General features: G+C 37.4%; 1 protein-coding gene across 4 annotated transcripts in view; it reads right to left on the bottom strand.

Moving 5' to 3' along the window:
* Nucleotides 1-3,332: 3,332 nt before the first annotated feature.
* The window catches only part of LOC137283269 (ankyrin repeat and fibronectin type-III domain-containing protein 1-like), a 190,320-nt gene continuing 167,014 nt past the window's right edge, over nt 3,333-26,638 (bottom strand). For all 4 annotated transcript variants that reach the window (XM_067814702.1, XM_067814703.1, XM_067814704.1 and 1 more), the window contains 19 exons: nt 24,221-24,325; nt 21,561-21,712; nt 19,930-20,037; nt 14,063-14,141; nt 12,192-12,295; nt 10,087-10,220; nt 9,696-9,774; nt 9,255-9,368; nt 8,747-8,935; nt 8,434-8,547; nt 8,178-8,277; nt 7,741-7,876; nt 7,457-7,570; nt 7,045-7,263; nt 6,661-6,827; nt 6,336-6,457; nt 5,861-6,040; nt 5,576-5,676; nt 3,333-5,317 (listed from right to left, as the gene is read on the bottom strand). In XM_067814702.1, the coding sequence (XP_067670803.1) occupies nt 4,595-5,317; nt 5,576-5,676; nt 5,861-6,040; nt 6,336-6,457; nt 6,661-6,827; nt 7,045-7,263; nt 7,457-7,570; nt 7,741-7,876; nt 8,178-8,277; nt 8,434-8,547; nt 8,747-8,935; nt 9,255-9,368; nt 9,696-9,774; nt 10,087-10,220; nt 12,192-12,295; nt 14,063-14,141; nt 19,930-20,037; nt 21,561-21,712; nt 24,221-24,325 (3,040 nt within the window). In that variant the 3' untranslated portion in view covers nt 3,333-4,594. The remainder of the gene's footprint in view (nt 5,318-5,575; nt 5,677-5,860; nt 6,041-6,335; nt 6,458-6,660; nt 6,828-7,044; nt 7,264-7,456; nt 7,571-7,740; nt 7,877-8,177; nt 8,278-8,433; nt 8,548-8,746; nt 8,936-9,254; nt 9,369-9,695; nt 9,775-10,086; nt 10,221-12,191; nt 12,296-14,062; nt 14,142-19,929; nt 20,038-21,560; nt 21,713-24,220; nt 24,326-26,638) is intronic.

The raw sequence follows: 26,638 nt of genomic DNA, 5'->3' as shown, positions 1-26,638 counted from the left end.
TCTACTTCCGCTTTTGGGTGGAGAGCAACCAGGGCCAAGATTATCGAAGCTCTCTTAGCACTAATATAGTCTTAAGTTAATGTTAATGTATGACACTTACGACAATCTTAGCGCTAAGAGAGCTTTGAAAACATAAGCCCAGCAAAACGTCGACTGTAGAGGAAGACATGCGGCAGTAAAATCTTGGACAGGAATATGTAATGTGTGAAAGGGACTTGAGATCTTATGTTTCTGCACGTGGTGGTGTCTTGCCAGTGACCATTGGTGACTAAGTATTGTAAATAGTTGAAATTTCTTAAATGTGAAAGCGACTGAAAGCACGGCCATGATTATACGTTGTAACTAACTGTAAATTGATGTAAATAAATGCATCATCACTAAATCTCTTTTTGTCTTCATTTGTATGAGCCAACAAGGCATGAGTGTCACTCGGGGACAAATGCCAAGAGGCAGTTAAAAGCAGTGATCACTCAGGAACAACTGAGTTGAGACCATTTAAAAGTTGAGAAAATGCACGTTTATTGCATGAGTGGTCACTCGAGGCATAAATCTACCCAACCATACCTGATATACCAATTCCTGTTATTAAATTTGTAAGAAATGGCAATATATTCGTCAGCTCATAGGCTGAAATTTTGAGTTTGTCAACATTTAATTATATCATATTCAAAGCAGGTGACTGTAAATAATGCCTAAATCTTCAAAGACAACACAAACTTTTAATCATGGAAGAATAACATGTTACGTTATTTAGTCTCTTAGACACATGATCCTAACAGTTCAGGTATTGAGACAGGTACCTGGTCCCACTTGTATCAGGGTACCTATCCCAGTCATAATATCTACATAGTGTTCCTGTTATAAAACATCGTACGATTTTATATTGCCATACTAAACTAAAATGTTTAAACATTTTCAAATAAACATAGCTTTGTATTTTTACCATGCATAGCAACATACATGTAATGAAATAAACACTAAAAGTTCAACTTGGCCGTTTGTCACCAACTAGTATGTGTATGTCCACTGTCTAATATTCTCTGATTACTAGACATCAGTTACTGCGATTAACATTTCTATACTTGTCCTTACTGCATGAATATTGACTTCACCTTACTGCATGAATATTGTCTTGTCCTTACTGCATGAGTATTGACTTGTCCTTACTGCATGAGTATTGACTTGTCCTTACTGCATGAATATTTACTTGTCCTTACTGCATGAGTATTGACTTGTCCTTACTGCATGAGTATTGACTTGTCCTTACTGCATGAGTATTGACTTGTCCTTACTGCATGAATATTGACTTGTCCTTACTGCATGAGTATTGACTTGTCCTTACTGCATGAGTATTGACTTGTCCTTACTGCATGAATATTGACTTGTCCTTACTGCATGAATATTGTCTTGTCCTTACTGAATGAGTATTGACTTCACCTTACTGCATGAGGATTGACTTGTCCTTACTGCATGAATATTTACTTAACCTTACTTCATGAATATTGTCTTGTCCTTACTGCATGAGTATTGACTTGTCCTTACTGCATGAGTATTGACTTGTCCTTACTGCATGAGTATTGACTTGTCCTTACTGCATGAATGTTTACTTCACCTTACTGCATGAGTATTGTCTTGTCCTTACTGCATGAGTATTGACTTGTCCTTACTGCATGAGTATTGACTTGTCCTTACTGCATGAGTATTGACTTGTCCTTACTGCATGAGTATTGACTTGTCCTTACTGCATGAGTATTGACTTGTCCTTACTGCATGAGTATTGACTTGTCCTTACTGCATGAATATTGACTTGTCCTTACTACATGAATATTTACTTCACCTTACTGCATGAATATTGACTTGTCCTTACTGCATGAATATTGTCTTGTCCTTACTGCATGAATATTGACTTGTCCTTACTGCATGAGTATTGACTTGTCCTTACTGCATGAATATTTACTTCACCTTACTGCATGAATATTGACTTAACCTTACTGCATGAATATTGACTTGTCCTTACTGCATGAATATTGACTTGTCCTTACTGCATGAGTATTGACTTGTCCTTACTGCATGAGTATTGACTTGTCCTTACTGCATGAATATTTACTTCACCTTACTGCATGAGTATTGACTTGTCCTTACTGCATGAGTCTTGACTTGTCCTTACTGCATGAGTATTGACTTGTCCTTACTGCATGAGTATTGACTTGTCCTTACTGCATGAATATTGACTTGTCCTTACTGCATGAATATTGACTTTACCTTACTGCATGAGTATTGACACGTTAGTGATGTAGGGCCGCATGAGTTTACCCTTATATACACACACTTAACACAAACTGCCATTATGTATTATTTTAAGAAATAAGCAGGTCTAGGTGAGTAACATACAGTAAAATACTGAAGGTAGAAATACGCCCTCAGAACAGTGTGTTAATGTCCCATAAATATAGTCATGGCATGACGGACAACTTCATTAATGAACAAGGAGATTACAAGTGTGTTTGGTACTATTAAATATTATCACAATTCACCCCCATTTGGATTCATTTTGACAGTTTCACTAATATGAGTTGCTGGGTGTGGGGGAAGTCTAATGGTGAAAGCATCTACTTTTCACACTATATACCTGGTTTTGATTCCCTACATGGATACAATATGTGACATTGCTCAAAGTGGTATAGAACTAAACTCAAGTCACTTATCTGAGTTGCCTGGCTGCATGAGTTGTAAGTCACCAACTTTTCACAGTCAGTATCAGCCAAATTAACTACATTCTCTTACATCATAACCTTTGCCATCAGTCTGACAATGTGACATACGTAATATGTGATATACATAAAGAAACCCTTCAGTTGCTTTCTCTACATTTTCTCCTTACAGCACAGAATGAAACTCCCAAAGATATTTCAGCCTAACCACACTTAATATGCTGAATACATAAAGAAACCTTTAATTTGCTTTCTCTACATTTAATGCTTACAGCACGGAATGAAACTCTCAGAAATATTTCAGCCAAACCACTGGGCTGGTTAGATGTAAAACTTCCCAGCTCTGACCAAAACTTACCTGCCCAAAGAGTATGGTGAATAGCTTGCAATTTTAACATCTGTAACATGTATTTAGAAAATGGAACAGCAAGGAAGGATAACATAGGGATGAACAGCTTGCTTGGTGAAGGTGTCTTCAATGAAATGATGTCTACAATGAAACACCATTCTCTCTTTAATAAAATTGCTCATCCATATTGTTCACCTTCCTGAACTAACATGTTGGTAAATTGTTCAACCCAGGCTTTATTGCTCACTCAGCAAACAAAACAGACAGGTGTATTCATGACTCATGTTGTTTATTGATGATAATCAATTAGAATGAAGACCAGAATATACTGATCATGATGATCACAGACATATGAAAGACGTCAGTCAACAACAATAAATAGACCATGTTGTGCAGGAAATATACATGTGCACAAGGGAGACCACTCTCACAGGGGAGACCACTCACTCAGGAGCAGAATAAACCGGGTCACTTTTCTTTCTTCCTACAACTGTAGAAAAATCCAAAACAAAGAGTCCATCCATAACCATTTAATTTTGGTTAGTGGACATCTTGACTTTTTGAATGATTGAATTCCTTAACAGAACAATAAGTAATAATTACGAGCAAATGATGAAAAAATAGCTCTTTAGTGACTGTTTCTGTTTTGTGATATGGAATATTTTTGGCATTAACTTGAGCATCTGTTATTGACAGCACAAATTACAGGTGAATCTATTTAGTAGACTCAGACTACCTGGAATGGCTTGTTGTTCAATAAATACCTAAAATAAGTTTCAAAACCTTTTAAAGTAACCTTGCATAATATGCAATAAAATGTTTTTGCATAAAATTATAAAGCAAAACCTTAAGGTCACGAAAAGTCTTCAGGAACGTACTAATCATACATTTCTTGCAGGACATACAAACACTCACACACAGAACTATGAAACACTGTATCACATTCTTCTTTGTTTGGTATAAATATCTATGACTTTCTACACTCTGTGGCAACATATATACAAATACATCTAGATATATATAATGTCATTTCTGTCCATGTCTGTTTGTACAGATGAAACACTTGCACATGCTTGATTGTCGTTACAGAGCATTAGTTTGCATACTAAATGCTGTTGAGTATTCTAACATTCATGACCAGAATTATGCCAACACAAATGAACAACACTTGACTTCATTACTATTCATGAAAATGGGAGAACACCTTGGGTGGGTGCAGGGATTAATGAAATAAAGCCAAGGACCATGAAGATTTTGACCATTTGTTCAGTTTTGATATACAAATTCTAATTTGAATGTCCACCTGTTCACAACTGTCAAATGTCAAAGTAACACATTAAAAAACTATATACAAATGGTACGGGACCAGAATCATGTAGCACTTTATGAAGGAGCACTGTGATTATACCTGTGAACACAACTAGGTCAACATAACCACAATTAGGTCAGTGTGACCTGCACCCACAGACTCATGCTTAGTGTGAATACACACATCATCTGAACAAGGATCCAAAGGGAATGGACCACTGGACCATTACACAGCCGTTGCATGACCCTGTTGGATTGCTGCTAGAACATTATTCCGTAAACGTACATAGAGCCGACCTTTGGTCCAGGGATTCTGAAGCTGCAAGGGCACATAATCGTCTCTAAGCACACGTTCCCTTGCACCGATTACAGCCACCAAACAGAAGTCACTCAGCTGATCCTCTGTGTACAGAGGTCCATCAATACCACGTGTAATGACAGCCTTGTTGAGTTGTCTCACGACTAGATTAATCACATCCCGAGCTGATGTCTTTGTGGTCACGTGAAGCTTAACACTCACACCTTTAGAGAGTCCTGTCTCGTAGGCCGCATACACACGCAGTACACCGGAAGATGGAACGTGACTAGATGACCCTGCTTCACTTTCGCTCGACTGTCCAGGAACATCGTCATTTGGATCATAGAACTTGGCAATCTTACGATTGTCCTTGCCAACACTGATCTCATTGGAATCACAGGAGAAGGCGGATGAGGAATTGTTATTGTCTGGGATCCGAGATCGCCGTTCTGGTTCTGGAGTGTCGTTGTCATCACAGTACTGGGAGATGGCTGCTAGGGGAATGCCACCACGGGTAGTTTTGTCCCGGGCATAGGTGATAATGTCCATCACCCAGCGCACACTCTTCCAGATCTTATCCAGCGTCTGCTGCAGTTGTACCATCACATCCACACGAACTCGAGCAGTACTCAGCTCATCACTGGAGAATGCCTGGTGATGACAAAGCAATGCATGAGAACAAGGGTATGACGACATGAAATTTATATAGGACAATTACAGAAATCTTAGTGATTCATAAAATAAATTCATATTGCTTATGAACTGACAAAATACATTTTTGGTCCTCACCACTTGGATACACCCATGGAAGTAAAATTGTAGAAATAAAGAAGTATTACACACATTTCATCTAAAAATCAGTTACAATTGTTGTAATTGTATTGAATGGCCATGGTGTGACCTGCTTACCTCTCTATGAGCCTGTTGGGCCAAGTTGACATCCATCTCAATGATTGATGATAACCTTGAGTAGCGAGAGATGAACTCAGGATGGTATGTGTAGTAGTTGACTGAAATATGACAAGCATATCGTAAGAGTCATGTGGTCACAACTTTAACATCTTACATATGTATGTAAATCATATTGTCACTGACTACTGACCAAAGCGTCACAAAAGAGAAAAAATGAAAAACATCTTTTAGAAACACACCTTACAGTTGAAAGGAAACAGGAAACATAAAATGTGTACTTACTCATCTCAAACACCTGCACCGGGAGGAAGGAGAGGTCCTTCTTGTCTGTGAGGTCATCGGTTTGGCCTGGCACGATGCACACTTCCTCGGCAGGAGGCAAGACTATGATGAAGGACACCTGGGGCGACAGCTCTATCACCTCGAAGTCGTACACACGATGGTCCACATCAGGTGAGATGCCTGACACAGAAGGAATATTACATGAGATAACTTCCAGGAAACATTTTTACAGCAATATCAATAATCCACTGAAAGAGGCAATGAAAATATTAACACAGTTTGCATGGATACAGGACAGCAGATGTTTCCTCATTAGACAAATAAGATCTTGGCATCTTCAGATGATGTGTGCATCAGAAAATGTAATGTGAATGTTCCAAGATTAGAGATGAATGAGGATGATGGGTCCTTGACTGAGTAGGATTGGGGTGACACTAAACTGGTGTGACCAGAACAGGAATACACTGATACATACCAAGCATTGAGAGAAGTCTTCGTGATGCCTTGCTGATAGTGGTGCGGAATTCCTGCTGGGTGGAACTTGGCTTCATCACAGATTCATTGGAACCTAGACTCTGCAAATACTCCCACTCCTCTCTAGAAAACAATGTGTGGAAGATTAAATTTCTATGCATGACCCAACAAAAAAGTTGTATATGCACAAAAATAGTCCTCATTTCTCATCTTCTCAACTTCTAGAATGCCAAGCAAAGAATTCAATGGAAGGAGTTACCTCATTCTATGTCATCCCAAATTACATATCCGAGAAAGAATTGCTGAGTAGACAAGTGATTACGTACCTGGATACGTTAGGGCAGTCTCTGACTTTGACATGTGGCAACACATTAGGCATCTTGTGCTGCACAAGCACCTGCAGCTTCTCCACAGAGACGTGGATCTTGAGGTATCCCAGGTACAAGCCTCGGGGAAGGGGGATGCTGCTCACCTGATGGTACAAGATCATGTCCTGGGGGAACAGAGAAAGAATTGCTTTCATTTCACTATGCTATTTACCCGACAACACAAACATGGTAACTTTTTGTAAAAATGTTGAACAATATCATATTTGCATTACACAATAACAAAATGTTTTTGAATGGTATTTATGGATGTGAAACTTGTTTAATATTAGAATATTTCCCTCTTTTACAAAACATAGTTGCAAAGATTGGGGCTAAGCTTACCGGTACACTACTCAGAAGCAAACTGTTAGCATCATTTATGTCCATTCCCGCCAAAGACTGTCGTCGGGTCAGCTTGCCTAGGGACACCCATTTACCAGATCCAAGGGCGACGAATTTGGTCTCACGAACATGATTCATGGTGACGAGAACAATGCTGCCATTTGGATCCTTCAGAGGTTTGTGGTAGAACTGACCCAGATCGTGGATACCCAAGGAAGACTATATCAAACAAAAACAGAAAGGATAAGTTATGTGCCTGTCTTTTGAGGGTGTGGGTTTGAATCAGCCTAACAAAAGTACCAGAATCTACAAATGATATGAGATATATATGTTTACATTGAAAACGATGTCGTGAGGTCTGAAAAGCAGCTCTGACTGGGTCAATGCAAGATATACAGGCAAGTAAACTCACCTGCAGTGTGGAAGCTGCCTGTAGTAACTTGCTGCGGAAGTGAACTGTTCCTGCACTGTTACTCTTGTCCATATCATGACGGAGTGATTTTACATCATCCCATGTACAGGCAATCTGAAAACACACCATGTTTGCTAACAACTTTGCCATCTAAAATCACAGAATTATCCAACGTGAAAAAACTATTATGGAAAATGATTGTCTGGTGCAGGTGGAGGAAGAGGATGCAAGTTCAATAAATAGTCATTGAGGCCGCTATGACAAGAAAGTAATGCTGTCCTTACCTTCATCATCCAGTAGAGGTCAGACTGTATAGATGGGCCTGAGAAGTTCTCATCGACCTCGATGATTGGCAGTTGCTCCTCGGACGTGACTAACACTCTGTCCTCATTGTACAGGAGACAGGCCATATACACCCCTCTGACAGACACAAACAAGTCAACATAAAAAAATTTTGCTGGTGTTTTCTACATGAAAAGCGTGTCTTGAAATGAATACAGAGGAATCTATACGAAAATATAATATACAAATTGATATCCACTTCAAATCTCTGAAAGACATTTAGAAGGGGAATGCATAAGAAAAGCCAGGTTTAGGGATGTGAACTTCTTTACATTTTAGTGATGCAGATCAAGTGTATCCTCTGAAACATCATGTTATGCACTAGCTGACATGCATAAAGATATTCATTTCTTTCTTAAGTTTCAGATTGGATATCTACCTTTTGAGACTTTTCTGGAACTTTGGTGCAGAGATAAAGAGGTTCTTGATGCTGATTCGTTTCCGCTGTTGAGGGGAATCGGTCGACCGGTGCCGCGAATCTGACAATGCAAATACCTTTCATGTGACTCGGGCACAATGAATATCTTGGCAATCAACAAAGTGGCATCAATGCATAGGTCCATGAACAGATGTAAGTACACTGTATATTGTCTCGTTCATTCATTGTAGTCCTACACTCAGTACAAGTTCCTCACCTTTAAGCTCGGAGGCATCAGATGGTCGTGACTGTTTGACTTGATGGAAGAGGATTTGAAGAGATTGCACTTTGCCATCTAGTCGGGGACTAACACTATCCACATCACGCCAATCTGGAACACAATGAAAAACGGGATGAGTGAAAATATACCTATTCCTTGCTGACTCTTCAGTATTTATGTTAGAATGAAGTTAAAATGGGAATGAAAATAAACAGAAAAGGAAGGTAACACTTGATGGACACATCGAGTAGAATTTAATTATCATTTTACAAAAAACACAATTTTCATTAATAAAAACTATATGACATACTTGATGGGACAGCACAAGGTGGGTTGCTGAGGGTAGACGTCCCACAACCCTTCATATTGCACGCTGACACACGGACATAGTACTGGCTTCCTTTCACAAGACCCTGAATCTCAAACTCCAGCTGACGTACATCTTCCACAGTTACCTCCCCTGCTATAGAGGTGAAGTTCTCCGTGTTGCTCCACTCCACTGGAACAATAATGGGTCAGTGCAATCAGCTGAAGACACCTAGTACTCAGTTATGCAGCATACATTTTGGTATTATCAAAATTAATATCAATATTTTTTAACATGTAAGGAAAAACTTTACAGGATTCCCAAAACACTATAAATATCATTTCATTATGCTATAGTAATTTTTTTTATGTGAGTGAATGACTTTCATTTTACACTGCACTCAGTAACATTCCAGCTATACTGGGTTTGTTTTGTGTTATTTTTCTGTTATTCAACAACCAGTTGAAAAATGAAACAACACAGAAGATGTTAGTGTCAACTCTTGTCTCACCTCTGTACTTGGTGACTACGGCTCCATTGTGGTTCAGTGGCTCCCCGAAGTTGACTAGTAGAGAGGAGCTGCTGGCGACGCTGAGACGGACATTGGTGGGAGCATCTGGAGGCCCTGGAACACACAACACATTAATACTCAGACCATATAACCAAATAACACCTGGACTTTTGATCATAGATCAATTGCCACAAATCATTTCTTGTTCACTCAACTTAAAAAACATTCTTACTAAATATCATTAACTTCACTGAACAGGTCAAAAACCATTTTTGACAATGTTAAAGTAAAATTACATTTAAAAGGTAATATAAACCCTTCCACCTAAACAACAACATGCAGCGAGTTTCAGCATTTTCAGCTAAACTGAATTTTCTCCTTCTCTACCCTCCGTGCCACACATAGCTGTGAAGATGAAAAAGTGAAGTTCGTTGTACGTACTTGCATGGTCGTACCCTGCACGCATTCTCTTCAAAAGTCGGTAGCGGAACTCCCAGTGACTTAGTTGGGTCTCGTTCTCCTACAATGCAAATAGACATGTCATTGAATATGCCATGCATGTTTTAATTCAAATTAACATTCATTAGAACCATAATGTGATGATTAAACTAAACCCACACATCATACTCATAATTCATAAATTTCTAATCCAACTGACACATACACATGCATTGCAATAGTTACTTGTATTCATTACCAGACAACATTACTCAGAGGGCATTGGAACACCACTCAGTGCAAATGCCTTTCCTCAAACTCAAATAATTCAATGGACAAAACCCAAATCCCTCTCTCCTAAAAAATTACAGCCATGATGTCCCAGCATATTTACCTTCTGCTGAGCAGGTGAGATGTTTGCATTTCCCGACGAGCTGTTCAGAACAGCAGCAGTGAAGTCGACAACCTTTTTCTCTGCCTCAGCTATGAGAGCCTCCAACTTGTCCAAGCGACAGTCACCTTGCTGAACTGCAAGCAGACAGGGAAGTCAGGAAAATGTGTACATGTTTATAGTGACATTCCTATAAATGACTATCTGATTTAGTCTTCCCCCTCCTCCTCATCCCCATCAACCAATCAGACATGGGAAGCTGGGGCAACAAAGGACCAGCACAATGGGGTGTTACTGTACCTGATAATACACTACAAAAATAAAACACTGGCTATTTACATGTTTATCTAAATACTTAAGTCTGGCATGCCTTTGTAGTTTTTTCTTCTCAATCCTTTGTTTTGACTATCATGGTTTAGAGAGCATAATGATCCATGTAAGAATAACAAAATGGAGAAGGTCAATTCAGAGACCAATTGGTTCTCAGACACAAGTGTTTGAAAACACAAATGCTCCTTTCAGTAAAGGTCAATTCAGACACAAATAAGGTCAGACACAAATGTTTGAAAGCCAGGTTTTGTTTGAAAAACCCTGTTGGACTACCAACAAACAACACTGATTTTGTTAAGCAAAGTACATTATTGGACAAGTTAGGGCAGTGAGGGGTAGGTGTAAGATGTAATTATATACAGCCTGTGAAGATAACAATACACCAGTGACACTACCATTTAACACTTTTGTACAATTATAATTGATATCTTTTCAGACATGTCTCTATAACATATATAAACATTACTGACAAAACCGAAGTGTAAATAATTTGGTAAACTTTCCAAATTAAAATATGGCTTGCCTTGGTATTATTAACATGTAGATTATTGTCTGTGTTATAGGCTGCAAGCATCATTTCCATAAGACTGTATAAAAAAATATGGTAAACTTTGCACTCTGACAAATAATGTACAGTCATTATATACCAATCCCAATTTCGAAGACTGATATCAAAACCTCCAAGTCTTTTCCTACCTGCAACTTTGTCTTTGTGAACAAACACATAAGTTAGTTTCTTCTGAAAGGACTGCAGACTAGGGAACTTCATGATGTAGTTTGCAATAAGAATGAAGGTCAGGGATCTGCTAGGTTTATATATTACTGTCAAGCTTGGGCTTGCTAGATGAGCTGATCACATGAGTAGAGGTAAATGGTTGAAACAACACAGCCATTACACATCCAAGCCATAACAGGAGGCTGGACAACAAGTATGTTATTACAGGACATTGTGGACAATGTCCAGCAAGATCTCAGCTGGGAACTTATGCTAGGACCTTTAGTAACATGCTTTAAGTTATCAAATGGGACTGTCAAAACATTCTCTGTTATAGGTTGAGCTTTGATAAGATTAGTCCAGAGTGGTGAGGTTGGAGAAGTTAGAGACTAAATTTGACAACTTTGAGAAGGACAAGAGGCTTGGCAAACTAATATTCATGGGTGATTCTCTGTTGTAATTTCAGGCATGGTTTGACTTGGTTCTGGCAAGTATGACTAAAATCTGATAACACTTATTAAATGGTAATGTCTGTCAAACAGTATTCCTGGTTTGTCTGTTATTTGACAGACACCAAGCAATATGCCATCCATATGGTGGTCTTCTGTCAATAATCAGGTCTGGATCAGACAAACCAGTGATTGACATCATTACCAATTGGGATATGGTGGCATGTGAGAACCACAGTTCTCTTTACTCTACTGATCCTGTTCAGTTTCATGAAGAGCACTACCGCTTCGACCTACTGCACTGACTATGAACTACGGGGCAATGTAATCATATTTTTTACGTAGACTTCGGTTTTATTTTGCAGGTATAGTGTACCAAATACCTTTCGAAATGCTGAGAGCCCACATATGACAACCTGATGATTATACATCTATTTAAAGTTTTACTGATCAATGTAATTAGCAAACCATCATTTCTACTTAGCCTCAAGTTCTTCCACAATATGTCAGTGTATTCATGACTAAATCAGGACCAGCTTAACTAAATATATCTCAGTACTTCAGACTAACTCCAAGTACAAGTCCATAAATTGTCTTCATGTCTAGATACTTACATATAGGACTCTCCCTTGCCCCGTGGAAGAGGAGCATTTTGGCCATGGGGATATTGTTGGTCATGACCGCCACATCCAAGGGGGTCAAACCTTCACTGTTGACACTACAAACAAAACATTACCATCAAAACTGTGAGCAAACATCAGTGTGTGACCTAATTTCACTGTCATTACAGAGCCTACAAGAATTTCTTATAATGATGGTGACTATTTCCCAAAGAAGAAGAAAGATACTTCAATCTCTGAAATATACTGAACAGCAAAAGAAACACAATCTTTTCTCAAATGTTTAAATAGAAGACACAAATATGTACACTTACTTTCATTTTTTCTAAACTTGCATTTCTCTTGCTGTTCAGAATAAATTACATTGGAATGAAATCATAATAGCTATGAATAAATACAGTCCAAATATCCTTACATAATCCATTTAGATTCATACTTTTGAAAAAGTTAACACTGAAACAAAGTTAAATGCTGTCCTGGTTTAGTTTCTTGATGTGTAAAATCATTGATAGGTGAGAAAATATTACATACCAACACTTCACAAGAAACCTACACCATAAACATTCCATGATTTTCTTATAGACCCTAAAAATACATTCACTCAAACGTAACCCTATATAATATATATAACACATCCTGCTCAGCCACATTACACCTCACACACATAAGGTGTCTAAGAAGTATTTGTCAAGCCCTTGATGCCAAGACTATAATAAGTAGTTGTAACCATCACCTACGGTGCTGTATGTATGACAACAAACCTCATATGAATGCTAATATTATAATCTTCTTACAAATAGCCTTCATATCTTAGGAACTGAGAGGATTATCCCCCACTCAGCTGGACGTATAATACATCTAGAATCCTTTTCCTAATATTACTCAATTCTCAAAGGAATTATCCACAGGAGATCAACTCTATTATCACATTCACATAAACACATTTCTTCCACTAGAGCTAAAAGCATCTGTGAGTTGCTTGTTTTAACATGTTTAATGTCTGTGATGGTCAAGGTTGTGATGAAAATGTACGTATTCCATTGCTGATTATTAATGACACAAATATAGTGTGTTTGGCATCAATGGATACAAATGTAGTTAAAGAACTGGCTACATATATTTACTGTATGATACAAACGGTTCCAGAATGATCTATGTGGTCCAGTTTTATTTACATTGTTTACATTATCTGCAGACTTCATGGTCAAATAATAGTTGATTTTTCTTGTGAACATTTTCAGCAACTATGATTGCAGTTGCAAAAGCATTGTCTATAAAAATGTGCATTTAACAAAACAAAATTTCAAGCAGAGGAATAAAATGATTCATTTCCAACTGTAATTTCAATCTAGAACTACTGTTATTTCAACCCATACTACACTAACAGCTGTAAAAGTGTCTCTTCATGTGTCACACACTTTATGCCACTCAACCTGTCATGTTGATAAAGACGATCTTGAAAACTGACAAATTTTATGACCCATTGAGTTGATATTGTCAAGGCTCTTGGCAAGTATTTGATTGTGTCCCGATCTCATATCTCACTAGATTATAAGCCGTGGGACCTCAGGCAAAATCTTCATACATACAGACCTGTACACCTGTGAGCAAATACATATCTGTAGAATACGGCCTTTTTTATGTCATGGTAAGCACCTCCTTTTCATATTTTCATACTTCATAAATAAGTCATTTCAAATTTTGAGTTATTAAATATTCCTGAAAGTGTATTTCTGGTTTTGCTCAGAAATATTTCATCCCAAACCAGATATCCAAGTGCACATGACTCAATACAAAGACTGGAACCTCTGGATATTCGAATGTGTTATTTTATCAAAAACATTTTGCAAATGCTATGCACACACCTGTTAAGTTCAACTCCTCCACTGTCCAGTATAGTCCTGACCACATCAATGTCCTGTTGTTCTACAGCATCAAACAGCGCTGTAACAACAAAAACCTCAACATTAAACAGTGCAACAGTATCGCAAGCATTAACATTAAACAAGCCTGTGTCAATTGTTTAGGACGCAAATATTAATAGCATTTCACCATTTTGTATTGATGTTCTCACCAGTTTGAATTTGTTTCTTTGGGGGCACACAGTGGAAAATAATTTGCCAAAAATTCAAGAAATACTTATGATTTGATAATAACTGAAATTGCATAATTTAAACAGATTTTCAGTGAAATACATGAAAATCAACAGATAATCACACAAATCCTTCTGTTAATATCACTCCACTACTCATTGAATCATGATAGTATGCTAGTAAGAAAAAGATGAAGGATAAAGCTAATGGACTGTACGAGTCAAGCTTAACGTGTGTACACAGGAAGTATGTATGAATTGAATATATGATATTGTCAGACATGAAGAATCTAATATTTCAGGTTGGATCTTATTCATATACACGCTGCCACCTACTACTATTTAACACTTTATGGATCACAGGTTTCGTGAGGGTGGTGTTTCAATACAGATTCTTGTACCATGTGCCATGTAGCCCTGTTACCATGTTGATAGATAACCATGTTGAAAAAGCACATTTCCATTCAAAGGATATAGTAATCTGTACATATTTGAAACCAATGCTTGTAATACCTCATTGTTACTAAGCAAACCAAGAATGTCAGGAATCTATGAAATACGTTTGGCACAGAAATACTAGAATATATCAATAATGTTTCAATGATTTCCTAAAACTGATATTAGAAATTATTGTCAAATTTCCATAATTATCTCCAGATAGTAAACAATGAAACTGAAAGCTACCCAACTGAAATAATAGCTGACATTTGAAAATCAGAGAAAAACTGTTCTAATTTGGCATTTAGAATTTTAAGCAACATGAACTCTAGGACATGCTAATGACACAATTAACTCGTGATAGATTCGGTTGGGTAACAAGCACTCAATCTGTTTTATACATGAATTCTCACTACATAAAAAAAAATAAATTAAAATGCAGTACAAGTCCTTACCTCAAAATAGATTTGGAATTAACAGTATAAAATCCTCAAGGAAAACACTTAATTATCAGCCTGGTGCTAAGGCTTCCTGCAAGGTATACTCCAATCTCAAATGCTGATCGCTTTCAAATGCGACAATCACCTCACCTGCAACGGCCTCTCAGAGCAGTTGATCAACAAACACATCCAATACGAGAGAAATTTACACAGGATAACCTCAGTGGCTCCAAAAGTAAACGTCCCCTTGGCTGACTAAGACTGTTCGTATTATACGCTGTATGAGAGTGCTAACAGATCCTGAGTGTAGCAAACAGCTCTAGCCTGAAGGTGTGTTCACAACTGAGGCAGGTATGCCTCTACCTCACAGCCCAATCCTAGGCTTATATCACCTGTCGTTAAACACCCTTTGATGTCATAATATGACTATCTAGAACCCTTTGTCTATAATTATTGGCAGATCATCAGAACAATATACATGCTGGCGGTGCCAGAAGGATTAATTCATGGCTAACTTACAAGAGGGAAGGAATGTAGTTATTATTCCATATGACATAACGGGTACTTAATTGATATGTAATTAGACTTGCTAATTGTTATTGATTAATGTCACAGTAATTAGCATGAGGTCAGGTACTATTTACCAGTCTACCACACATCCTGGTAACAAACATAAATGTATTTGATATTTGGCTAAACATACCCGATAAATCTCCAAATTATCATCATCAATAAATACACATTGTGTAAGAGAGCGTACTTTAAATCTCCAAATTGTCATCACAAATATACTGTATTCCTAATTAAATCATCAAATTAAGACTAACACAGTACTTCATTTAAAAATATATTTAATAATGATAAGGAGTATTTATAATTACTCCATCCATCCACAAGGTGCATGCTCAAAGCACATATTTACAAGAAATATAAATATTTTTATTTATATTTCATTAAATATCAAAATATATTAAAACTATTTTTACATCTTTATCGATTAAAAAAAATATATAAAAATATTTTCTTTCTCAACAAGGACTGTCTAAATAGCATGTTGATGGGAAACCCACTAGCTCATCAGCATTCGTAGTAACCCTCACCTGGGAGGAATGTCACATCAGACAGGTGATCAGACCAGTTGCAATCTGTAGGCCAGCAGAATGTCACGACCTCTTGTATCTACAGGTACATCACGCTCCAACAGAGCAAGGGGCTTTAAGTTGGATTAGAGCCTGTATGGTATTGTCTTAGTGTCAGTCTATTCTGTGGGCATATTTTTGAAGTGATGGACTTTCAAACAGGTGGCTGTTATACACCTAAAGGCAGTTTGAGATATTTTGGCTATAAGTGAATGCAGATTTGTTATATCTTTAATTTATGAATACTGCATTTTCCAGCACCCAAAAAGGACTTTTAGGAAATGTTATTTGTAGTGGTGCTTCTTGAAACAATGATTGTAACTAAAGGATATAATTATCAAAGATACATCAATAACAATGTGACTTTGAACTGTACATTTTAATGCAAAATTCTGATGGTTTACTTATATATCTTTTTGAGTTTTAATAATTTCATTTTATGAGATTATCTTGTCTCACTGTCACTTGCAACAATAGGAAGTTTATGACTGCTTCAACTGACTTAAAAATCTTACAGAGTTACCTCCCATGCATTGATACAATCTGTAGTGAGGTACACTCATAATTTACAGCAGGGGGTGATATTTTTTGCAGAAGCATGTACTTTGTGTAAGCCCCCTCTCCCCTATATAACTTTTAAGCATCATTCTTTACTATGGTTGTGTAAAAGTTTGCTGACCCCTCATCATGGGACATAAGTGAAAAATTGCTGACCCCTCTAGGTCATGTGTAAATAATTGCTGACCCCCTCTAACTCTCCAGAATAAAATGGGTGACCCTCATAAAATCATCACACCTCCATCCCCAACAGAAGAAATAATAATAAACTTCATTTCACCCTAAATGTATTTTGATTGTTCTGAATATGACTGAACCTATCTGCTATAATGGAACAGAATACTGAAGTTTTTTATGTGCAATTTCCGTGTGACCCATCTGCCATGAAACCACAATATTTAACAAGTAAGTTACAGTTTTTAAATCAGAATATTTTCAACTGCAAAATGAAAGAATTCCTTCCACATAGCACATAAAATTCTTTGAAAGAAATTTCCCAAAATAATCTTTATTGGGAACTAAATCAAGCACAAACATCCCCAATATTTTAACTGTCTTTCAGCACACTATTAAATGCTGAAATTTCCTTATGCATGGGATAAGAAATTAAGATAGGCCAAGAATGTAGACCTGCTGGGACACCAGACAAAAACTCACAATGCACCAGGTAACCCTACAGCATAGGGCTTGAACTGAGTGCAGCCATGCAGTCATGCAGCCATGAAACGCTTAAAAATCATAACGAACTTTCAGTAATGTAATTATCTCCTGCTAATGATCTTATTAATCTAACCACGCAACCTTCATGAGATTTAAAGCAGCATATTGTGGCTGTCGTTCAGAATATCAGAGTCTTGCAATAGTTGTTGATTCAGGGTCAGTGACTGGTTAATTTCGTTACGGAGAAAGCCAGACAGCACATTTATTTTGAGCCACTTAAACGAGAAAAAGATTCCAAAGAAAGTTAGCATGTCAGTTATGTCATGTACATATTTCAAGGGCATTGATGTTGAAAATATGTCAGGATTTTTAAATAGAGAAAATATAAAAATTACTATGTTGTTGTAAAATAATTTCACAAAGGGGTGCTGAAAATGTATTTCAAAGTAAAAAATTAAGTCTAAGTGGGGTTTTTTTTGGCAGGGCTAACATTTAATGACATATTGAAAATCAAAGTGATTACATTTAAATACATGATTACAGTACATCCCCTTTATCTGTGCATAACGCTCATGTCTGCTTCTTGTAAGAGGTGACTAACGGGATCTGGTGGTCAGGCTCGCTGACTTGGTTGGCATATGTCATCGGCTACCATTTGCACAGATCGATGGTCATGCTGTTGATCACTGGACTGTCTGTTCCAGACTCGATTATTTACAGATCACCACCATATAGCTGGAATATTGCTGAGTGCAGAGTAAAACTAAACTCATTCACTCATAATGCAGTCATTCATGCACTATATATCTGGTCATTGGTTGTTATCTGTTCATTACATGAAGCTGTCATTCATATACTTTTTATAATTTGCACTATTAGTTTGTGGTATTTAGATGGCTGAGATAAAGTATGTACTTTAAAATGTATCTGGGAACTTCTATATTATCAAAATTCCCATGTCAACGAAATAAATCTTGGTATTCCTAGACTCCAGATACATCTGACGTAATCCATCAATCTTACTGTCACAAGCAGTCATAAAATCATACCACATGCACAGTTCACATTGATAAAACATATTTGCCATTCCCCAAAATTCTTCTTCAAAGCAAACTGTATATCAAATTAGCTAAGAGAAACTGAAACAAATTATCAAAGACTTCAGTTCATTAGTGAAACCCACGAACTTCACTGCAATGACGACAACCACTATTTCTACTCCTCCTAGTACATGACCTCACGTTAGTGTATCATCATGATGAGAAGACCAGCAGTAAAAGGGCCTGGTATGAAGCTATACAATAATGTCAAATTATTCCTAACTTAATATCTAAATTTAGAATTTTTTTCTCACAAAAATAGTACTAAGTAGTCATTGCTGAGTTAGCAATCTACCATGGAGAGTTGGTGGTGCTTGAAATGGACAATTCTCTGCCAAGAGAGTGCTCTATTTCAGGACTAAACAACTAGACTGTTGAATTTCCCCAGAGGCTGTTGGCCTCCATGATTGCAAAACAGTAACTTTCTGTAATTAAAAGTGACAGAATATAGCAACTGAATGAGATGGGTTACTCCTTTGCTTGTGTGTTCTGATCAAACAAATCCTTGAAACAAGCACCCAAGTACACCACACTCACGAGAAAGGTTTACTGTAAGTGAAATGCCATCTTTCAATGCAAAACTCTGAGGAAGAAGTTATCAGTTATCATCCCTATTTGACAGCAATGTTTGTTATTTAACCCTCAGAAATATTCAAGCAGTCTGTAAATAATTGACTTTCCAATGACCAACAACATGACCCTGGATCTGTGCAGTTAAGATACAATGACACGTGTCAAGCAAATCAGCAAGCCTGATCACACAGTCCTGTAAGTTGCCTCTTTCAATGAGCATGGATTGCTAAAGATTCTAAGCTGGATCTTAGATATTCCTACACACAAGTCAAGACGAAGCTGGATGTAGACAGAATTGTACAATGGAGTCTGCTTTTATGATTATGGAAAGGGTTAAGTACCTTTTGTTTTAAAGTACTTACACTTGAATTCATACCAATATCCAAAGATTTTATCTGCTGTGCACAGGACTGAGGACTTGCTTAATGATTATTTTGTAATGTTAAACTCTTTACGTTATATTTTAAAACATTACAATTATTTTTTATAAACTGAATAGTTTTAACATTGTCAAAACTGATATGTATTTATGTTCATCAAAGAATCTTTAAAGTGAAATAAAGTTGGATTGTTATTACTTGTAATTTTTGTGTATGGTAAGATCATTGAAAATGTAATAATTTTACATTTCCTGTGGTGGGGTGAATAGCATATGTTGCTACTAACATCTAATGGGTGATGAGTGACTTCAGCAGGTTTGCTTAAACCGTTTACAATGACCCCTGCACTTACCATGGATATCATAACATGACCGTCTATCCTTTTCACTGCGCCGACGTTCCATCTTTGCAGGTGACAAACTCTCAAGGTCACCACTTGACCCCTTTTTTCTTGGTGTCACTGGAATAAAATAAGTAACTTTGACATTTAGAATTATCAATGTTGAATTCATGGAATAATCCTGTGTAATAGTTTCATTAGTAAAGTGTTACAACACAGCATGACTTCTATAAAACAGGTATGGTGCCATCGTGTAGGTGTTGCAATTGAGGCCAAAGTGGGATTCAAACTCATGGCTTTGGTATGGCACATACCACCAGTGCCACCTTTTGTCACATGAATTCACAGAACCATTCTTGCTACTCTGAGAATAACAGCTCCCACTTCATCACCAAGAATGGTGAAACTTAACAAGGTTCTCTCAGTACCATCACCAGTTCTTGAATCCAAGATGTCAAACTTATAGCTTTGCTTCAAATGAGTGTCTGTTACGTTCCAAAGCACTTTCTGGCATATTTGAATGTTGATGGAAGAATTACTAAAGGAAAGACTTTGTCTTTAATACCTGAAAGAACATTGCTTCCAGTGCCAAAGCCACGGAGATGGACCAAGAACTATATTTCCTGACCTTTTTAAAAAATCTTCATTATATGAACAAAATATAGGCTATGGAATCGTTATTCTACAGTGATTGTTGGGGGTTGATGTTCTACCACTCAGAGACCCAACCAATGTTTCTATAGGCTGATGAGGGATCTAAAAATGGCTAGATCATGATACACCCAAACTTGCTAATAATATGTAATTAGAGGTAAATTCAGTGACTTGTCAGTACACTACCCGTTTGTTTCTAAACATGAGACTAGTGAAGGTCCTGGGGCAGAATAGGCCTCCCAGCTACCCATGCTTATAATAAACGGCAACTGTGCTTGTCGTAAGAGGCATCTAACAAGATCGGGTAGTCAGGCTCGCTGACTTGGTTGACACATGTCATTGGTTCTCAATTGTGCAGATCGATGCTCATGTTGTTGATCACTGGACTGTCTGGTCCAGACTCGATTATCTACAGACCGCCACCATATAGCTGGAATATTGCTGAGTGCGACGTAAAACTCAACTCACTCACTCACTAAACATGTCATATGGGAAGAGGTCCGGTTAGTCCATGAATGCTATGTTATCATTAGTTTCATTGATTATCCACTACTGTTCCCTACGGTGATCAGTGATTTGATTGAGTTCATGAATTATTCTTAACATGAAATATTCCACTGATAATAAACTTAGTGTAAACTGAATATAATAACATCAACAACTTGAGAAGAGTCAGTGTGATCAACTTTGGGTGTAATTTCGATTTTTAAAGAGCTTGCTTCCAATGAATGAAACCTTGGAGATCGACCAGGAAGTACACCTCTTTAGACAATACTCTTTTGTATCAAAGTTCATCAGCTTGATGTGGGAGCCAAAGTGATGCAAGGTGGCTTTGGTACTGACAAACCAGGATTTGAACCCAGAATCATGGCTTTCTGACATGGCAAATGAAAGCCTACAATGAATGAGTTCCCATGCTAAATGTCAGCGACATTTGCAAACCACGGATGCAATACAAGAACATAATGGGTAATGACATATTTACTCACCAACCAGTGACCTTGGCTGCCTATTTGGGGAGGGACTTGGTGCCCCACCCTTACTAAGGAAGGCTGGGGCACTGGGTGAGGCCGTTAAAGCCGGCATGCCGTCCATGGTTAGGTCATCTGCTGTGAATATCCTTATAGTCCGTCCATCACCACTGAAAGAAACAAAATGGCTGTCAACATCTGACACCAACTTGAAGGTAAATGATGAGGATAATCAAAGGAATGTATAGGTTCTGAGTTCAAGGCTGGGGCTTCTACCACAATGGTTTGTATTCATCACATGTTAATAATAACATGCATTTCTGCAAAAGAAAACATTGTCAGGATCTGCTGGTAGGGCCATTAAGGATAATGAGATGCAAAGTTTCCAGACCAAAGTGTGAAGACAACACAGTATCATATGTCCTTCACATAAGATGGTTTTGGAGACCTAAACTTTAAATAAAAGTGGAAAAATATTGTTCTGAAAGGGCAAATGTCTGTTGATCTCCATGAACATCTGATAGAGGCATTTTGCAAGCTGGCATCACTTTTTAAGATCTTATGTTTATTAAAATAGAAGAGGAAACAAACTATTGATGGGGACTGACTACACCTCCTTGATAAGAGTATTAGGATCTAAAACATCACATCCATCGTATGAAATATGTTGTCATTCAATAAAACTTGTTCCTCCTCAATCATACCTATAGACATAAAGAATAAAGACATCCCAGAATAAACACTCTTCAGCCCTTGATAATGATGTCTTGAAAAGGTAAATGTCTGATGATGTTAATGATTAAAGATAAACTCAGAATGTGATACTTCCTAGAGACATAAGGCTGGCTGACAAACCCAGGTACCAAGTATTCAACTCTTGTCAGTGACCACATGCAATACATGGCATGTTTCTGACATCACTCCATGCATGAGAAACAACACAAAACCCAACACGGAACACATGAAAGACAAACTAAAACATACCTTACACTAAAAACTTACCGTTTTTGATTTTGAATATCACTACTCACTGAAAGAAATTTCAATGTGGAAAACAAGCTGCCACAAATATAATTCTAAATTTCAAACTTTTTCAAAGCATGTGAACCTATGACTGAAATCTCAAAGCAATGCCTTAAAACTTTCTGGAAGTTTTCATGAAAAACTCACATTTCTTCAAAGTCAAAATCATCATCTGTGTCCTCATCATCCTCATCACTTGATTTTACATCTTCTTTATAGCTTTCCGACAAACATGGCAACAACCGACGAGGCGTATACATTTTAGCCATACTTCGTAACATAATTTCCGAATCTATGTACATCTTGGTGCCATCACAGTCTAGTTTTAACTGAGGGTAGCCAAGGACAGACAATATTTGCATAGTCCCAAGACGCATATTGTCTCACATGAGGCAGGTATTCCTCGTATCAATAACATAGCAAACACATAGTCGCGTATACCAGGGTAGTGTGGTGATAAGTAACCATACCCCAGTACCAGGGGGGCTCACGGTCATAAATATCTTAAATTGAGCCCATTGTCTGGGCAGCACTGCCTCATGAATGAGCATATTACACTCAATATTTAAGACAGTGCCTAACAGAGCGGTACTAAATATTTAATACATACAACTGGATAACCATTGTAACAGGTCTGGAACAGTACTGGCCTAATGGGAGGTTGGTTGCTGTAAATAGCCATATGATAGATTTTGATTGAGTTCACTATTAAAAGGGTTGGAGTAATTACACCGCCCTGTGGTATTCCTAGCTTAACTCCATTGAAAGTAGATTAAACCAGTATGGGTCACCGATCTGTGAATGGTGTGTTAAATGCTAAATGATGCATGAGTGGTACACTGAAATGAAATACTGAACAACCCATAAAGAGTCCACCAGGCAGGTTACAGCTGTTCAGGGCAATATACACTCACACAGGTAGGGTTATGGACGTTTTGATTTGATATGGTTGTTAACAGCAAAACTGCCATAAAGGGGAATGTCAGTGCATCGTGAAATGCATGTATAAACACACTGCAGAATTACTGTTTTACAGCACTCTGTTTCTTCAAAACTGTTATTGGTTTTGACAACTGGCCTCAGCCACCCCAGTGTTAGTGAAACATCTATTATCACAGCAAAACTGTTTTTCAAAGCTTTTCAGTCACCCCAGTGTTAGTGAAACATCTATTATCACATCAAAAGTGTTTTTCGAAGCTTTTCAGCCACCCCAGTGTTAGTGAAACATCTATTATCACAGCAAAACTGTTTTTCAAAGCTTTAGGTGTTGACATGTTATATGAAGGGAAGTCTTAAATAATGCTGAATAATCAAAAGGCATCTTATGCTAAGATTCCCAAAACCTTCAATTTAATCTTATATACCAATGTACTTGTAGTTAGATATATGATGTTGACACCATGTCAAAACAGAACACAAAACACATTATTTCTTACTACAAACATGCAAGATGCACAAACAGCAACTGAATGATCACTGATGCTTACAGTGAAAAATGATGGGTAAAAACTAGAATAAATAAGGACAATGGGAAAAACAGAGGTGCAGGGTGAATTAGACACATGCTAGTGAACTGATGGGATATAGGGATTCCAGCATGCATGTGAACACCAATCACAACAACACATTTCCATCAAACAGGATGCAAGTCTCACCAATCAAGGCTGACTGAACGCTGTCGAGAATGTGAGTCTGCGTCCTTCCGATCTTTCTGACTTAGACGACGGGCTAATTTGTAAAAACTTCCCGAACTTTCCAATCTATGAAGAATGAAGGAAACATATATATAATCTCATGAAATATCAATACGAAATATTTACTGCACGTTGTCTGAAATGCAAATCATCTGAAAATATTTGTGTGCATATAATGGCCTATTGCTTTGTGACCCTTTCTAAGGAACACTTCATTATTTAGATAATGACAACATTATGGGCTTAATTGAATCCAAAATATTTCAAATGCCAATGCTGCAACGAAACGATTATTGCACACTACCTTTTAAAACAAATAAAAAACTTGTCAATAAGTTGAGAGTGCCTACGGCATGTTGTTAGCTCAGGCTCATTAGAAATAAAGGAATCCATTTGGGGTCAATCTTGACTGTTCTTCATGAGAGAACTTCAGCAGAACCACAGTCCTAGCAACTAGTGGTAATCCTGCCTGATCCAATTCTTACAAAAAAGTTGCAACTCTGAGATGAGAACGCCAAAAAACACCACTTCTTCATATTAATCCCAGTGGCAATATCCCTGAAGCCTTTGAAATGAATATTAACTCCACTTTTCATTAAAAAACAAGTCAGAGTCATCAATTTCCTCTTCTGACACTGACAACAGAGATGTCCTTCTAGTGTCGAGTGAGAAATACTGTGTTGTCTGGTGCATGCCTGTTGACCATCTGCTGATACTGAGTCGATGACAAGAGTATTGAAGACTACAGGCTGATGAACGTCTGTCGGGGCATGCAATGATAAACACTACAGCCTAAGGGACAACCATTCTCCAGACACCAGATTCAAGGTATCGCCTCTCCTGAAAGCCATGACACAGTAATCTTTGCTGCCAGTCGACAGCCACCCAAGGCACATGGTGATTGTGCCAATCAGAATCACCATAACTGCTGGTTTTCCTTGCGCAATTTGTCAAGGTTGTGGACCTTTGTGCCTGTTTCTTTGGCTTTCCAAGTGTGTAAATTCAAGACAAGATAAGGAATGATGTTGACCCAGAGACGCTGGCATTGACATTTAAAGGTTTCTGATAAATGAGAAAGGAACGAGGTCAATTACACAGCAGATTGGTATATCTATTTATCTATCTCTCTCTATATATACTCAAAACTATGCTAATCACATTGTAGTCACATATTTGGCAACACACCAATGTAGGTAGCATAGAAGTGAAAAAACAAGCCTTAGGATGGTGTTAGCAATAAAAGTATACAATACTTTCCACAATAGCACACATAAACAGGGGATACTAAACTTGCTTAAGTGTAATATCATTTTTATTAAACCAGTTAATGATCTGGTATCAAACAATTGACCGTGCGTTTGATACTAATGTAAACCATTATGACATCATACATCTAGCAGTATAACAGTAGTGTAATATTGCAATAAAAATATTGTACTTTATGTAGTTCATGTGACTGTTTTTTCACAATTTATAATGAAATAAAAAAGGTATAAATTAAACACATAATCAACACACTTAAAATTCTGAACATTTTCATAAATCATAACTTTCTTATGATAGCAGAATGTTAATTCTAAATCTGGCATAATTGTCCAACATATGAAAGTCCTTGACAAGTATGAAATTATTCTCATGGAAAACACAAGATTCTTATCACAAGGAAATGTATGTACATGAATGTTTGTTGTCTGTGAGGGGTCTAATACCTGTGTAACACTGAAATGAACCCAACACACTTACAATGTAGACAATAAGAGGATTACATGAATAATAAACCCTTAGAAACTCTACAAAGCCTATGGAATCTAAGAAAGACTGACCTTACATTCAACTATCAGGGGGGCCTGTCAAACAATCCCACAGGAATGTGCTGTAATGACTGCACGATATTGAAATATTAGAATATATAAAAGAATATGAATAAATCCCACATATTCTGTAATCAAAATAGTTTTGATCAAATGTAAGTTCCAAACTCATTATTGTCACCTCTCAATTTTTCATTAAATTGTACAAAAATTGTTTTGATATTGCCCCTTCAAGAATGATCCAGTAGTGCAATATTCCATACAACAGTAAGTACTACTCATGAGTGAAGGATTACAGTATGACATCGGTTTTCATGTCTGCCCAAAACAGTCTGATATAAGTACAGAGAGAGTACAAAGCAGGTATATGAAGCATGGACTAACAGCTAAAGGTGACAAGATTTCTATTTCCAATTTTTCTATCATTCTGTTTCTATTTTCACTTTTGTCATGGTAGTGTACTGCAAGGAATTCAAAACTGACATTAATATTTTCACTGACAGCATCGTTGTTGGGGTAAAAACACTTAGAGCAGAAGTAAAGACTTCACTGTACATTATGATGAGTG

This window comes from Haliotis asinina, chromosome 5 (assembly GCF_037392515.1).
Source record: "Haliotis asinina isolate JCU_RB_2024 chromosome 5, JCU_Hal_asi_v2, whole genome shotgun sequence".
Taxonomy (NCBI): Eukaryota; Metazoa; Mollusca; class Gastropoda; order Lepetellida; family Haliotidae; genus Haliotis; species Haliotis asinina.
This window is presented reverse-complemented; position numbering and strand designations above follow the sequence as displayed.